The sequence below is a fragment of the Palaemon carinicauda genome, chromosome 29 (genome assembly GCF_036898095.1).
Source record: "Palaemon carinicauda isolate YSFRI2023 chromosome 29, ASM3689809v2, whole genome shotgun sequence".
In the NCBI taxonomy this organism is placed as follows: domain Eukaryota; kingdom Metazoa; phylum Arthropoda; class Malacostraca; order Decapoda; family Palaemonidae; genus Palaemon; species Palaemon carinicauda.
This window is the reverse complement of record NC_090753.1, coordinates 69,691,801-69,706,800: the sequence shown is the minus strand read 5'-3', so window position 1 is coordinate 69,706,800 and position 15,000 is coordinate 69,691,801. Positions and strand designations below refer to the sequence as shown.

Here is a 15,000-nt window from a genome sequence, read left to right as displayed (position 1 = left end):
GCTCTTAAGAATTATGTACAAGAGCAGAAAGCAAAATTGCTCCCTGCTTTGGCAGCTGCAAACAAAATGGAGCTAGCTCTTAAGAATTATGTACAAGAGCAGCAAGCAAATTTGCTCCCTGCTTTGATACCCAAAAGGCAAAATGCAACAGGCAACGTTTAACGTTTACTACCCAGAAGAGGCACCTCTGCAAGGTGACGAAAGATGAAGCAGTCTTCAATTAGGACAATAACATGTACTAGAATATTTTACTATAAGAAGCACATCAAAAATACAAAAAACATAATTGAAGAAATAAACCACACAGTTAAAACAAATGAGCGGCACGGTTAATAAAGCGTGAGAGATGGATTCATATATACACACATATATATTAGTATATATACATATATATTATTGTATATATATTAAATATATACATATATATATCATATATATAAATATATATATGTAGACTTTATTCTTTAAATATTCTGGATTAAAAATAAAAAAGGGTTTATAAAACGAAAGCAAAAAATAATAAAAAAAAAAAATACCTGTGATTGGGGGGGTTCATGGTTACAGTGCTATCAAAATTTACATCATACATCTGTAGCATTTGCAAAATATGTATATATATATATAACAAAAAAGTAACAAAAACGAATAAGGTTCCAGGTATTATTGATCCACATTGTGTAAAAAAAAAAAAAATACAGGTTTGTTCGTTTGAGAAAAAAATTCAATGACAGATATTTTTTTTCTTGGGAAAAAAACATATCTCATTCTTACCCTGCACCACTACTGTTGCCGCACAATGGATAATCAGCGCTGCTGCCGTCGTGGTACCAATTGGCTGTAAAAAACGAAAAAAAATAGCAAAAATCAACCCCAGAAGGCTTTTTCTCTTTTAGGAAATGTGCCAAAAAAATTTTCTGGAGGATACCAAAAAAAATGACCCAAAAAAATTAAGGCAAGAAAAATAACACGAAAAATACTTTTGCTGCGATTTCCGGCGTGTTTTTTTTTTAATTTAGAATTTTTTTTATATATGTATATATATACAGTTTAGACAAGCCACATTATCTCCCCAAATTCACAGGCAAACAGACGAGTGAGATTTGTATTTTTTTTTTTTGGGAGGGGTTCTGGTTAATCGTGAATTCTATCCAATACCTGAAAAAAAAATGGGGAAAAAAAACTTCATGGGGAAAATTTTTTTTTTAGGAACACCTGGGAATGCGTTTGGACACACTCGATTAACCGTTCAAAAAATAACAGCGTCTCTATGAAGGAAAAAAAAAATAGGTAAAGGCAGAGACAAAAAAAATTGTCATAAAAATTTTTTTCCATTGATTTTTTTTTAAAGGCAGATCAGGAGGTTAGTATAACGCAGTCAGTCCAATAAAATTAATAGATATATATATACGTCATGCCAAGGACTACTAAAAACTACCTATCTACGGCTTCTTTCTATCTATGACATTGTATAATCTACTACCCCTACTCTATAACAGCTTGAATAAAGTCTATTATCAATCATGGGGCTCCACTTGCTGCTAGAAATCTTCGACAGACAGTGGGTAGGAAAAAAAAAACATAGAGAAGGAGAGAAAGCGAGGATAAGATAGCCAATGGGGATGGGGGAAGATAAAAAAAAAATTAATCAAGACAGACCAAAAGAAAGAGAGAATTATGCCTTTTTTTAAATAGGTAGTTTTGGAAGGTGAAAAGTGGGAGAGTAGATCGTAGTAGGTAGGACATCCCCACAAAATTGAGCAGTTGCAAGTCACAAAAAATAGTATTCATCAAAATATTTCTTTTTTTTTTTATATTGTATTTATAATCAAACTGAGTTCTAGATTCATGCACACAATCAAAGTTTTTTTTTTTTTTGAAAAAAAGATTTCATGAAGAACCATTACTGATATGAGTAGGGGGGGTAGGAAGAGGAGAAAGAGGGCCCCCTCTCCCCCTTTCTCTCTCACACACACACTCTCTCTCTCTCTCTCCCAAGATGCTGTTGGAGGGGTTGAGGGGGGGTTGGGGGTTGGGAGGAGAACTTGCTTGTAGTCGACATTACTTCTTTTGGGGGGGTTTTAGGGTTAATTCCCTGAACACCCCCCTTTTCCCCCCACGGGGACCATATTTATTTATCGGATTCTTCTGGAGGCGTGACTAATCTCTTCTTCATATCCCACGTGGACTCCACCATCATCATCTTCCTTCTTGCTTCTCCTCCTCCGCTTCTTCTCTTTCTCCTTCCTTCCTCCTTTTTCTTCTTTCTGTGGCTGAAAATGCAACAATTGTGGAACACCACCAACAGCAATGGCTCCCATAAGATAAGGCGAGATAGATACAGAATAACAAAAACTAAAATCATCTGAACAAAAAATGATCTCAAGTTCTAAATGTGGCTCCTCCTCGCAGGCTCTCCTGATCTGTATTTCCTCAAGGTTATGTCTCTCAATTACTCCAAATAAAAAAAAAAACAAGATAATAAATTAGGAAATGCAAAGGAAAAGCTAGAACAAAATTAAAATACATAAAGATGAAACATATCCCCCAACACAGAGCTGCTCTGCTGTTTCAGCTGCCGTCCCTGTAACCAGCGACTGTTCTGTGAATTGTAAAGTTACAAAGAGGTAAACTGGCTCCCACTGTGGTCAAAATCTGCTGAAAAGATCTTTATTTTTTATAGAATGGACAATTTACAGACTAATATAAGATCATAGATAGAAGCAAGCATTTATGGAATCGATATCTTCGTGTAATAAAGACCAAAACATCATTAGTTTCTTAACAAAATCATATTGCTGGGATGTATATAATACACAAGTCAAGCGAACTTTCCCACTTACGATACACAAATTATTTTTCGTATAAAAGTCTATTTTACTAAACACTTGAGCTGACTGGATAAGAGAACTCTGGGATAGTTATCATAGACAATTTATGACTTTTAGAACAATTACAATTCATATCATCCTTGGAGACTTTTAAATCAAGTTAACGTAACTAAACTGCGACAGGATTATTTCTAAGTACTTCGATAATGTTGGTTTAACAATAAATGAGCAGTATTTATCAGTATTTGGTGTGAAATGCTGAATGTCTTTGAATGTATACGATAAAATGCACTATGAAAAGCCCTGTGGAGAGTAGGGTCCCCTGCGGCATAGGACCAGAAAAGCTGACCTTAAAGTAAAGGATAAACCATTCTGACTTGATCTATTACCTATACACACAAATGGTAAGACCATATTTGTAACTAATTAATCAATACCCTTGGCATAATTATCAGTTGGTAATCTTATGTTAATGGAGTTTCAAGTTCCTTGACCTCTGACAAACAGCAGAAGTTACCGATCACGCGGAAGTTAACCTCCAGCACCTAAGTTGCATCGCTAATCTAATTTCGACGGTGAATTACGGAGGCATAAAATCATTAAGGCAAAATGAGTGTGGGCTGCATGTTGTGAACAGGTGATCTCGGGGTTTCCTTAGTTTTCAGGGTTGTCCTGCCTGGCGATCTGCTGGATGGGAGATCGAGCCCTGCTCAAACTCCATAGTTTCTTGTAGTGTCTGCAACCTCACCATCCTTGTGAGCTAAGGATGGGGGGGGTTTGGAGGAACCTACAGATCTACCTTCTGAGTCATTAGCAGCCGTTGCTTCACCCTCCTGGTCCTAGCTTGGCCGGAGAGGGGGCTTGGACGGATGCCGAGTCCTTAGCAGCCATTGCTCGGCCCTCCTGGTCCTAGCTTGGCCGGAGAGGGGGCTTGGACGGACGCCGAGTCCTTAGCAGCCATTGCTCGGCCCTCCTGGTCCTAGCTTGGCCGGAGAGGGGGCTTGGACGGACGCCGAGTCCTTAGCAGCCATTGCTCGGCCCTCCTGGTCCTAGCTTGGCCGGAGAGGGGGCTTGGACGGACGCCGAGTCCTTAGCAGCCATTGCTCGGCCCTCCTGGTCATAGCTTGGCCGGAGAGGGGGCTTGGACGCCCAGTCCTTAGCAGCCATTGCTCGGCCCTCCTGGTCCTAGCTTGGCCGGAGAGGGGGCTTGGACGCCCAGTCCTTAGCAGCCATTGCTCGGCCCTCCTGGTCCTAGCTTGGCCGGAGAGGGGGCTTGGACGCCCAGTCCTTAGCAGCCATTGCTCGGCCCTCCTGGTCCTAGCTTGGCCGGAGAGGGGGCTTGGACGCCCAGTCCTTAGCAGCCATTGCTCGGCCCTCCTGGTCCTAGCTTGGCCGGAGAGGGGGCTTGGACGCCCAGTCCTTAGCAGCCATTGCTCGGCCCTCCTGGTCCTAACGTGGTGGAGAGGGGGCTTGGACGCTGAGTCACTAGCAGCCATTGCTTGGCCCTTCTGGCCCTAACGTGGGTGGAGAGCTGTCTTGGACGCTGATCATATGTATATATGGTTAGCCTATGGGCATTGCCCAGCTAGCTAGGGCATTGCCACTGTCCCTTGCCTCTACCATTCATGAGTGGCTTTTTAAAACCTTTGGCTTCAATTATGACACATAAGGGTCGAGTTTGCTGCACATATCACTTTATTTGAATATTGAGATAATAACGAGTCTCAAGTCTCGGAATTTAAATACTTTTTCTAAAAATAAACAGTTGTAATAGTAAGTAAACTAGTGACGAGAGATAAACTGTTTTTATAAAGAAATATAATTGTAATATTTCCTTCTAATTAGCATAATGACTGGCATCAAAGATATTACAGCAGATATTCCGGATCTTAATTGGCTACAGATCTGTATTATCTATTGTTACAATCATACTTCCCATAAACTGAACATATATAAGTATTACAATATTCTCCTTTCACTATAGGTTCTGTAAACATCACATTTGAACTATATGAATATGTCCTCTAATATAATATATCTAAATAAGAAGGTGGATGGACTGTATCAAGGATGACCTTCGATCAAAGGGATTAACTGGTGATGAGGTGTGGGACAGAGGTAGATGGAGGAAGCTGGCCAGAAACATCGACCCCACATAGAAGTGGGAAAAGATGCAGACAAAGAAGAACATAATCTATCTGAATAAGAACTTCATAACCCAACCTTGCATACAGTATCCGAATCATTATTCTTAGCAGAGATATGCACAGTTGAATACAGGATACCCTGGCACACCTCACTACGAAGTGCACCATGTCACACCACTACTTCACAGTGAGTAACCAACCAGATGGGTTAGGAATATATGGCAGAGGTGGTGGTGGTCTGGGGGGCTACGCACAGGAACTTTCCGCGCTGTAAGGCTGTGGTTGGGTGCACTTTTCAGAGTTAAGTGTACCATGAATTCCTGTCTACAATTTCCTTGTGATAAGTCTTTTCCTCGTGGCCATTGTCTGGCCAGTATCTCTACTTATCTGTGGCATTGTTTTGTCTGCGTAGCTCTTGGGTCATCAGAATTTTCAAGTATTTGGAAAAAAATGTTCCACGATTATACATACTTGTCATTCTGCTATGATGAAGATCATAGACTGTATGGGTACCTCCACATCAAAGACCCTCTTTTAGTTTAAACAAAATTCTGCTAGCTATCTAACTTTCTATTTTACGTGGACTTGAGCACTATGCGTAGCCATCTTATCAAGACATTTTTGTCCATGTCAAATTCTTGAAACCATGTTATTTGTGCAGCCAGACATCAAGGACTCTGACATAAAAAAATCCTAGAAACCAGCATTCTGGTTTCCAATTTTCCATAACTTGGGTCACTCTCAGTAGCATGACATCAAGAACCCTTTGTCATTCTACCATGGCTTGGGACAATGTCTGAATGACCAACTACCCATCAAGGACTTTGGAGTTAATGCTTGTATGGCCAACTCATCAAGGACTCTCATCAGTTAAGTATGTATGGCTAACTCCCCATCAAGGTCTCTCATTAGTTAATGTTTGCATGACTATCTCCCCATCAAGGACTCTCATTATTCAATGTCTTCATGGCCAACTCCCCATCAAGGACTACACAAGTCAAGTCTGAATGGCCAACTCACCATCAAGGACTCTCTAGAGTTAATGTTTGCATGGTCAGCTTCTAATCAAGGACTCTCATAAGTCAATGTCTGAATGACCAACTCCCCATCAACGACTCTTGAATCTATATTTGCATGGCCAACTCCTCATCAAGGACTCTCCTGAGTCAATGTTTGTATGAATAACTCCCCATCAAGGACTCTCCTGAGTCAATGTCTGCATGGCCAACTACTCCTCATCAAGGACTCTCTTGAGTCAATATTGGTATAGACAACTCCCCAAAAAGGCTTCTTTCCATTACAAGAAAATCCAAGGAACTAATTTACCAGTCTAAAAATCTACCATGAAATAACTTGTGTCACTTTGTACATATCAACGTCTATATCTACGACCAGGTCCTTCTGTGCGAGCGAATTCCTAGGAGCCATCTTCCTCGCTTCTTTCTATTACAAGAAAATCCAAGGAACTAATTTACCGGTCTAAAAATCTACCATGAAATAACTTATGTCACTTTCTACATATCAACGTCTATATCTACGACCAGGTCCTTCTGTGCAAGTGAATTCCTAGGAGCCATCTTCCTTGCTTCTTTCTATTACAAGAAAATCCAAGGAACTAATTTACCGGTCTAAAAATCTACCATGAAATATCTTATGTCACTTTCTACATATCAACGACTATACGACCAGGTCTTTCTATGCGAGCGAATTCCTAGGAGCCATCTTCCTCGTCTGTCCTACCACCAAGAATTAGGTTAAGCATCCACGCAGCTAACGCCTCCAGTTCTGTCTGTTCACCCCAAATGAGGCCTCCCCACTCATCTACTTAATCATGCTTCATTGGGGAGTTCAGGATGCGAAGGTCTCGATCTAACTCGCCTAAGTTCCCCGCTAATAACTTCAAGTTCATCACTTAATCTTGTCCGATACTTCCCGGGAAGAAACGACTTCTCATATACAGCACAAATAATAATTCATACATATATATAAATATCTATTAGCATACTAATATATACATATACTGTACATATATATAATGACACATACACACACACATATATATTTATATATAAATATATATATATATATATATATATATATATATATAAATATATATATATATATATATATATATATATATATATATATATATATATATATATATATATATATATATATATGAAACAGTTGCATTGTGAATGTACCCTTTGCACATTAAATCTTGTCAAAACTTACAGCACACACTTCAAACTTACAAAAAAAAAAGCTTAAAAGCAGTCCATTGTTTACCCCTACACAATCTGTATCATTACTCTCTGTTTTCCAACATTCTTTCAATAAGACTGAACTACCAGAGAACCCTGGCCCATAATTTCATCTAAGCTAACTTTCTTTTTTCTTAAATTCTATGTATTGTCCTATCTTTTACCTACTTAATTGCTGGGGCACCAGCCATCCGTTGAGATACTACCGCTAGATAGTCCTTTAACCTTTACCCACTTTCCTATCTCTCAGCTTTTCACCTACTCCCAACATCCTTTCGCCGACTTCTCACATCATTACACCCAGACGGATATTGAAGAGTCCTACAAACAACATCGTTATTGGTTCACCGAAGTTGTTACTCTCCAGTTTATATATTCTAACAATTGTCTCACCTCCACCACCTAGAGTTTTTAAAAGATTTTACCCATTAACGTTCAATGCTACAACGAAATTAATGCCATCGATATTACTTTTATCTATTCAATCCGGCCATAAACTCTTTATAGTTCCCTACATGCCAGTTTTCCCCTGTACTTTCAAGCTTGAACCAGGTGTTCCCTTTCTCTGTTATTCTCACTGTTCTGCTTAATTTTATTGAACAAAATTATACCATACACCCTCTTGGTATACTCGCTCATTAATTGGGAACCTTTCCCACATCCGTACATTAAAGCCTACTGCTTCCTCTAATGACGGCAGAAATTTTCTCTATTCAACGCTACATCTCAACATTATCAAAACTTCCGTACACCATTCTGATCCATATTTTAATCATCGTTAACTTTTGCAAAAGAAATGTGCACTCCATACCCTTTGAGTGTGCATTATACATTGTCACATTTGAAAAATAATAGTTTACTATAAAATCACCGACAAGCTTAAAATAATGACATGAACCAAAAAACCATTTCTTAGCAAACAATCCAAAATAAGAATAATAAAGACAATAATGTAATTATTCATAAATTTCAATAGCTATAATTAGAGGTCATAAATTAGCGTACATATTACTTACCTACCTAGAGAGATGTTTCCCTCGAAGTCCATTAATAATTTGCTATTATTTTCAAGTAAAAAAATAATCCTATTCCTCACCGTTTGCTGAGAGCCAATTTATGGATTGGCATCATCAATGTAAAAAGGCATATATATATATATATATATATATATATATATATATATATATATATATATATATATATATATATATATATATATATATATATATATATATATATACGCATAGTCCATCCAAGTAACCAAAGGGAAAATTGGGAGTAGAGGAGAAGGCGAGGGAAGAAATAGTGACAATAGAAACAATATATGATGAGAGAAGTAAAAAAAAAAAAAAAAAAAAAAAAAAAAAAAAAAAAAAAAAAAAACCAAACTATAATTTCCTCAACTTTTCAGTTAACGTTGATCAAGCGGGATGGAAAATTCCAGGAAATCAAGGAATCACTGTATATATATATATATATATATATATATATATATATATATATATATATATATATATATATATATATATATATATATATATATATATATATATATATATATATATATATACATAATTTTATAATTCGGCATTTTCATAACATCCAACTTTCTACTACATGTAAAACGAAAACAATTTCCATCAGGCGTAAAAAATCCGATAAACAATTCTATAAAGTTTTTTAAATATTCTTTCTGGACCACCATACCCCCCCCAAAAAAAAAATTCATCACCATATCCCTCCCTTTCACCATCACCTCATTGTCACTTCCTAATAATTTTCCTTTCATCATCACATGAACCTGCTCTCTATACTTACTTTCATTTTTGCGAAAGCTCTCTAATTCTTCAAAAGTCCAATTTTCCTTTGTAAAATCAAACTTTCGGATACACTTCTGCGTGAGAACTCCCATATAGATCTGAAGTCCAAGTAAGGCAAAAACGGACAACGCAAAGACGGTCAAAATGATCACATCTCGCAGATTTCTGACTGACTCAATCACAGCGCCTACGATCGTCTTCAGACCTGAAACGAACGAGAATGGGGAAAGGAGGGGTTGAGTTGCCAGCTCGTCCATTTTTTCAATTCTTATATTTCTTTCATAATTGATAAGATATAGCTCCAATTTTCTTAAATTTCGAGATATTACAATATATAAAATAGAAAGTATCATGTTTTCTATATATCTCGAATCAGTAATGTAGTTCTGTATTTATAAATTAAAAGCAGGCACCAACATAAAAAGAGTTTGAGTTGCCAACTCATCCATTTTCCAATTCTTATATTTCTTTCATAATTGATAAGATATAGCTCCAATTTTCTTAAATTTCAAGATATTACAATATATAAAATAGGAAGTATCATGTTTTCTATATATCTCGAATCAGTAATGTAGTTCTGTATTTATAAATTAATAACAGGCACCAACATAAAAAGAGTTTGAGTTGCCAACTCATCCATTTTCCAATTCTTATATTTCTTTCATAATTGATAAGATATAGCTCCAATTTTCTTAAATTTCAAGATATTACAATATATAAAATAGAAAGTATCATGTTTTCTGTATATCTCGAATCAGTAATGTAGTTCTGTATTTATAAATTAAAAGCAGGCACCAACATAAAAAGAGTTTGAGTTGCCAACTCATTCATTTTTCCAATTCTTATATTTCTTTCATAATTGATAAGATATAGCTCTAATTTTCTTAAATTTCAAGATAATACAATATATAAAATAGAAAGTATCATGTTTTCTATATATCTCGAATCAGTAATGTAGTTCTGTATTTATAAATTAAAAGCAGGCACCAACGTAAGAAATAGAGTTTGAGTTGCCAACTCGTCCTTTTCAATCGACAATTTATTTAACAATTGATAAGATCTAGTTCGAAATTTCTAAAATTACAATATAAAAATTAGGATAAATTGTGCTTCTCTTTCTATTTTGAATTATTAGTCTAATTGTAACTTGATAGATTGAAAGCAAACAGATAGGAAAAGAATGCATACAGTTTGCTCTTCTCTGTCTTTACAGTTCTTGCAAAAACACCTAAATATAAGTATGTGTATGCATATATATGTACTATCCTATATATAAAAATATATGTACACACATATACACACACACACACACATATATATATATATATATGAAATTTATATGTATATGTATGTGTATGCATATATATATGCATATATATATATATATATATATATATATATATATATATATATATATATATATATATATATATATATATATATATATATATGTGTATATATATGTATATATATATATATATATATATATATATATATATATATATATATATATATATATGTGTATATATATGTATATATATATATATATATATATATATATATATATATATATATATATACTGTACACACATACATATATATGAACACACATCTACTCTATATATAGACACATTCAAACATATATATACACACACACAACTCTTCCCCTCACACTGAAGCCCCTCCAACTAATAATGATAATCTTCACGTCCACAGTAAAAACTCTAGGGATGAAACTGCGACCCTCACACCCTCATGCAACTCACCTGGGACAATGGCCACGGTTTTGAGCGCTCTCAACACACGGAAGGTTCGTAGAGCGGCCAAATTACCGAGATCTATGCCCATAGTCACATACCTGTGGGAGAGGGCAAGGAGGTTTTAGTAATTGTTTGTTTCTGTAAATTTTTTTTTTCCTTTGTGGATTTGTCTATGTTATATATACATAATTATAGATACTGTAGTAATATTTCCAAATTGTAAAATAAATATTTCTAAGAAATTTATATATATATATATATATATATATATATATATATATATATATATATATATATATATATATATATGACAATAGCTGCAAATTAAAGAAATACTAATAAGTACACATATATATATATATATATATATATATATATATATATATATATATATATATATATATATATATGATAATATCTCCAGATTGAAAAAGTACTTATGTATACATATACATATATATTTATTCATATATATAAACTTATATATTTGTATATAATATATATATACATATAAATTCATATATATATATACATATATATTACAATACCTCCAATCAAATCAAAATACTCACGCTAACGATATAACTATAAAATCCAACCAGTTCCAAGCGTCCCTCAGATATGTGAATCCTTCTAAAATGAACCCTCTTGCCATGACTTTAACACCTGACTCGAACGTGTAGATAGCGGTGAAGATAACTCTGTGGGGAGAGAGAGAGAGAGAGAGAGAGAGAGAGAGAGAGAGAGAGAGAGAGAGAGAGAGAGAGAGAGAGAGGTTGGTTAATACATTGAGTAATTATATACATAAACAAATTGGATGCAAAGATTCAATGGTCTGAGAGAAAATTTTTTTATTACATTTTCATGAAGATGTATATTTATGTATGTATGTATGTATGTATGTATGTATGTATGTATGTATACAGTATATGTATATATATATATATATATATATATATATATATATATATACATATATATATGTATATATATACATACATATATATATATGTATATATATATATATATATATATATATATATATATATATATATACACACATACATACATATATATACATATACACACACACACACATATATATATATATATATATATATATATATATATATATATATATACATATGTACGTACATATATATAAATTATATATATATATATATATATATATATATATATATATATATATATATATATATATAAATCTGTATTTCTTTACGGTGTAAGATTAAATTTCATAGTGGGGGCTAAGTTAAGTCTTTATCTATTCTATTCAGGAATGGTCTAACTCAAACAAACTAAGTTTCTAGTCCATTAACGCCAAGCATTAAGTTTAAAAAAAATTCGAAGGCAAATTCCCAACAATTTCAAAGTGAAGAAGTAACTTTTGGGGAAGCAAAATATTCTGTAGACTATTGAAAAGTATTATGGGCAACTTACCCAGTGGACTCTATTGAAAAGTATTATGGGCAACTTACTCTGCAAACTATACTCTATTGAAAAGTATTCTGGGTAACTTACTCTGCAAACTATACTCTATTGAAAAGTATTCTGGGCAACTTACTCTGCAAACTATACTCTATTGAAAAGTATTCTGGGTAACTTACTCTGCAAACTCTATACTCTATTGAAAAGTATTCTGGGCAACTTACTATGTAGACTATATAAAAATAATCTGGGCAACTTACTCTGCAAACTCTATACTCTATTGAAATGTATTCTGGGCAACTTACTATGTAGACTATATAAAAATAATCTGGGCAACTTACTCTGCAAACTCTAGACTCTATTGAAAAGTATTCTGGGCAACTTACTATGTAGACTATATAAAAATAATCTGGCCAACTTACTCTGTAAACTATTGAAAAGTATTCTGGGCAACTTACTTAGTGGACTATTAAAAATTATTCTGGCCAACTTACTCAAGAGACCCTATTGAAAAGTATTCTGGCCAACTTACTCAAGAGACCCTATTGAAAAGTATTCTGGCCAACTTACTCAAGAGACCCTATTGAAAAGTATTCTGGCCAACTTACTCAAGAGACCCTATTGAAAAGTATTCTGGCCAACTTACTCAAGAGACCCTATTGAAAATTATTCTGGCCAACTTACTCAAGAGACCCTATTGAAAAGTATTCTGGCCAACTTACTCAAGAGACCCTATTGAAAATTATTCTGGCCAACTTACTCAAGAGACCCTATTGAAAATTATTCTGGCCAACTTACTCAAGAGACCCTATTGAAAAGTATTCTGGCCAACTTACTCAAGAGACCCTATTGAAAATTATTCTGGCCAACTTACTCAAGAGACCCTATTGAAAAGTATTCTGGCCAACTTACTCAAGAGACCCTATTGAAAAGTATTCTGGGCAACTTACTCAGTAGACCCTATTAAAAAGTATTCTGGGCAACTTACTCAAGAGACCCTATTGAAAAGTATTCTGGCCAACTTACTCAAGAGACCCTACTGAAAAGTATTCCGGGCAACTTACTCTGTAATTCTAAAGTACACTTTGAAAAGTATTCTGGCCAACTTACTCAAGAGACCCTATTGAAAAATATTATGGGCAACTTACTCTGTAATTCTAAAGTAAACTTTGAAAAGTATTCTGGCCAACTTACTCAAGAGACCCTATTGAAAAGTATTCTGGCCAACTTACTCTGTAATTCTAAAGTAAACTTTGAAAAGTGTTCTGGGCAACCTACTCTGTAGATTCTAAAGTAAACTTTGAAAAGTATTCTGGCTAACTTACTCTGTACACTATTGAAAAATATTCTGGGCGACTTACTCTGCAAACTCTATACTCTATTGAAAAGTATTCTGGCCAACTTACTCTGTAATTCTAAAGTAAACTTTGAAAAGTATTCTGGCCAACTTACTCAAGAGACCCTACTGAAAGTATTCTGGGCAACTTACTCTGTAATTCTAAAGTAAACTTTGAAAAATATTCTGGCTAACTTACTCTGTACACTATTGAAAAATATTCTGTGCAACTTACTCTGCAAACTCTATACTCTATTGAAAAGTATTCTGGCCAACTTACTCTGTAATTCTAAAGTAAACTTTGAAAAGTACTCTGTGCAACTTACTCTGTAGACTCTATAGTCTCCGAGGCAGGCATGATCATGAGAACACAGTTAGTGAGAATGGTGCATATGATGAAGAAGTTGAATAAGGGATGGATGAGGATGAAGATGGCCGTACGCCTCACTGGGTTGAAGGGACTCAGAATGTACATGGCGTCAGTCGCACTGAATCGGAAGATGTTCTTGCCTTTACTGACGACGATCATCGTCTGTAGGAGAGAAGAGAGAGAGAGCAGGAGGTGAGTGAGAGGGAGTAACAGTTATAAAAGCTACACTTCGGGAGAGCAAAGCGTGGTCAAGAGTATTTTTTATAAGGTTACAGGAGAGCAGTTATTATTATTATCATTATTTGCTAAGCTACAACCCTAGTTAGAAAGGCAGGAGGATATAAGCCCAAGGACAACCCTAGTTAGAAAAGCAGGAGGGCTCCAACAGGAAAAATAGCCCAGTGAGAAAACATGGTCGAGTATTTTTTATAAGGTTACAGGAGAGCAGTTGTTATTATTATTATTATTATTATTATTATTTGCTAAGCTACAACCCTAGTTAGAAAAGCAGGAGGATATAAGCCCAAGGGCTCCAATAGGGAAAATAGCCCCGTGAGAAAACATGTTCTATAGTATTTTTTATAAGGTTACAGGAGAGCAGTTATTATTATTATTATTATTATTTGCTAAGCTACAACCCTAGTTAGAAAAGCAGGAGGATATAAGCCCAAGGGCTCCAACAGGGAAAATAGCCCAGTGAGAAAACATGGTCGAGTATTTATTATGAGGTTACAGGATAGAGCAGTTATTATTATTATTATTATTATTATTATTATTTGCTAAGCTACAACCCTAGTTAGAAAAGCAGGAGGATATAAGACCAAGGGCTCCAACAGGGAAAATAGCCCAGTGAGAAAGCGTGGTCAAGAGTATTTTTTATAAGGTTACAGAAGAGCAGTTATTATTATTATCATTATTATTATTATTATTATTATTATTATTTGCTAAGCTACAGCCCTAGTTGGAAAACCCGGATGCTATTAGCCCAAGGGGCTCCAACAGGAAAAATAGCCCAGTGAGAAAACA

General features: G+C 34.9%; 1 protein-coding gene across 1 annotated transcript in view; it reads right to left on the bottom strand.

The window, feature by feature from the left end:
* The window catches only part of LOC137622233 (sodium channel protein para-like), a 118,104-nt gene extending 103,967 nt beyond the window's left edge, over positions 1-14,137 (bottom strand). Inside the window, 5 exon segments of the mRNA XM_068352727.1 lie at positions 772-835; positions 9,058-9,264; positions 10,826-10,917; positions 11,392-11,520; positions 13,931-14,137. Coding sequence (XP_068208828.1) covers positions 772-835; positions 9,058-9,264; positions 10,826-10,917; positions 11,392-11,520; positions 13,931-14,133 — 695 coding nt within the window. The 5' untranslated portion in view covers positions 14,134-14,137.
* Between the last annotated feature and the right edge of the window lie 863 nt (positions 14,138-15,000).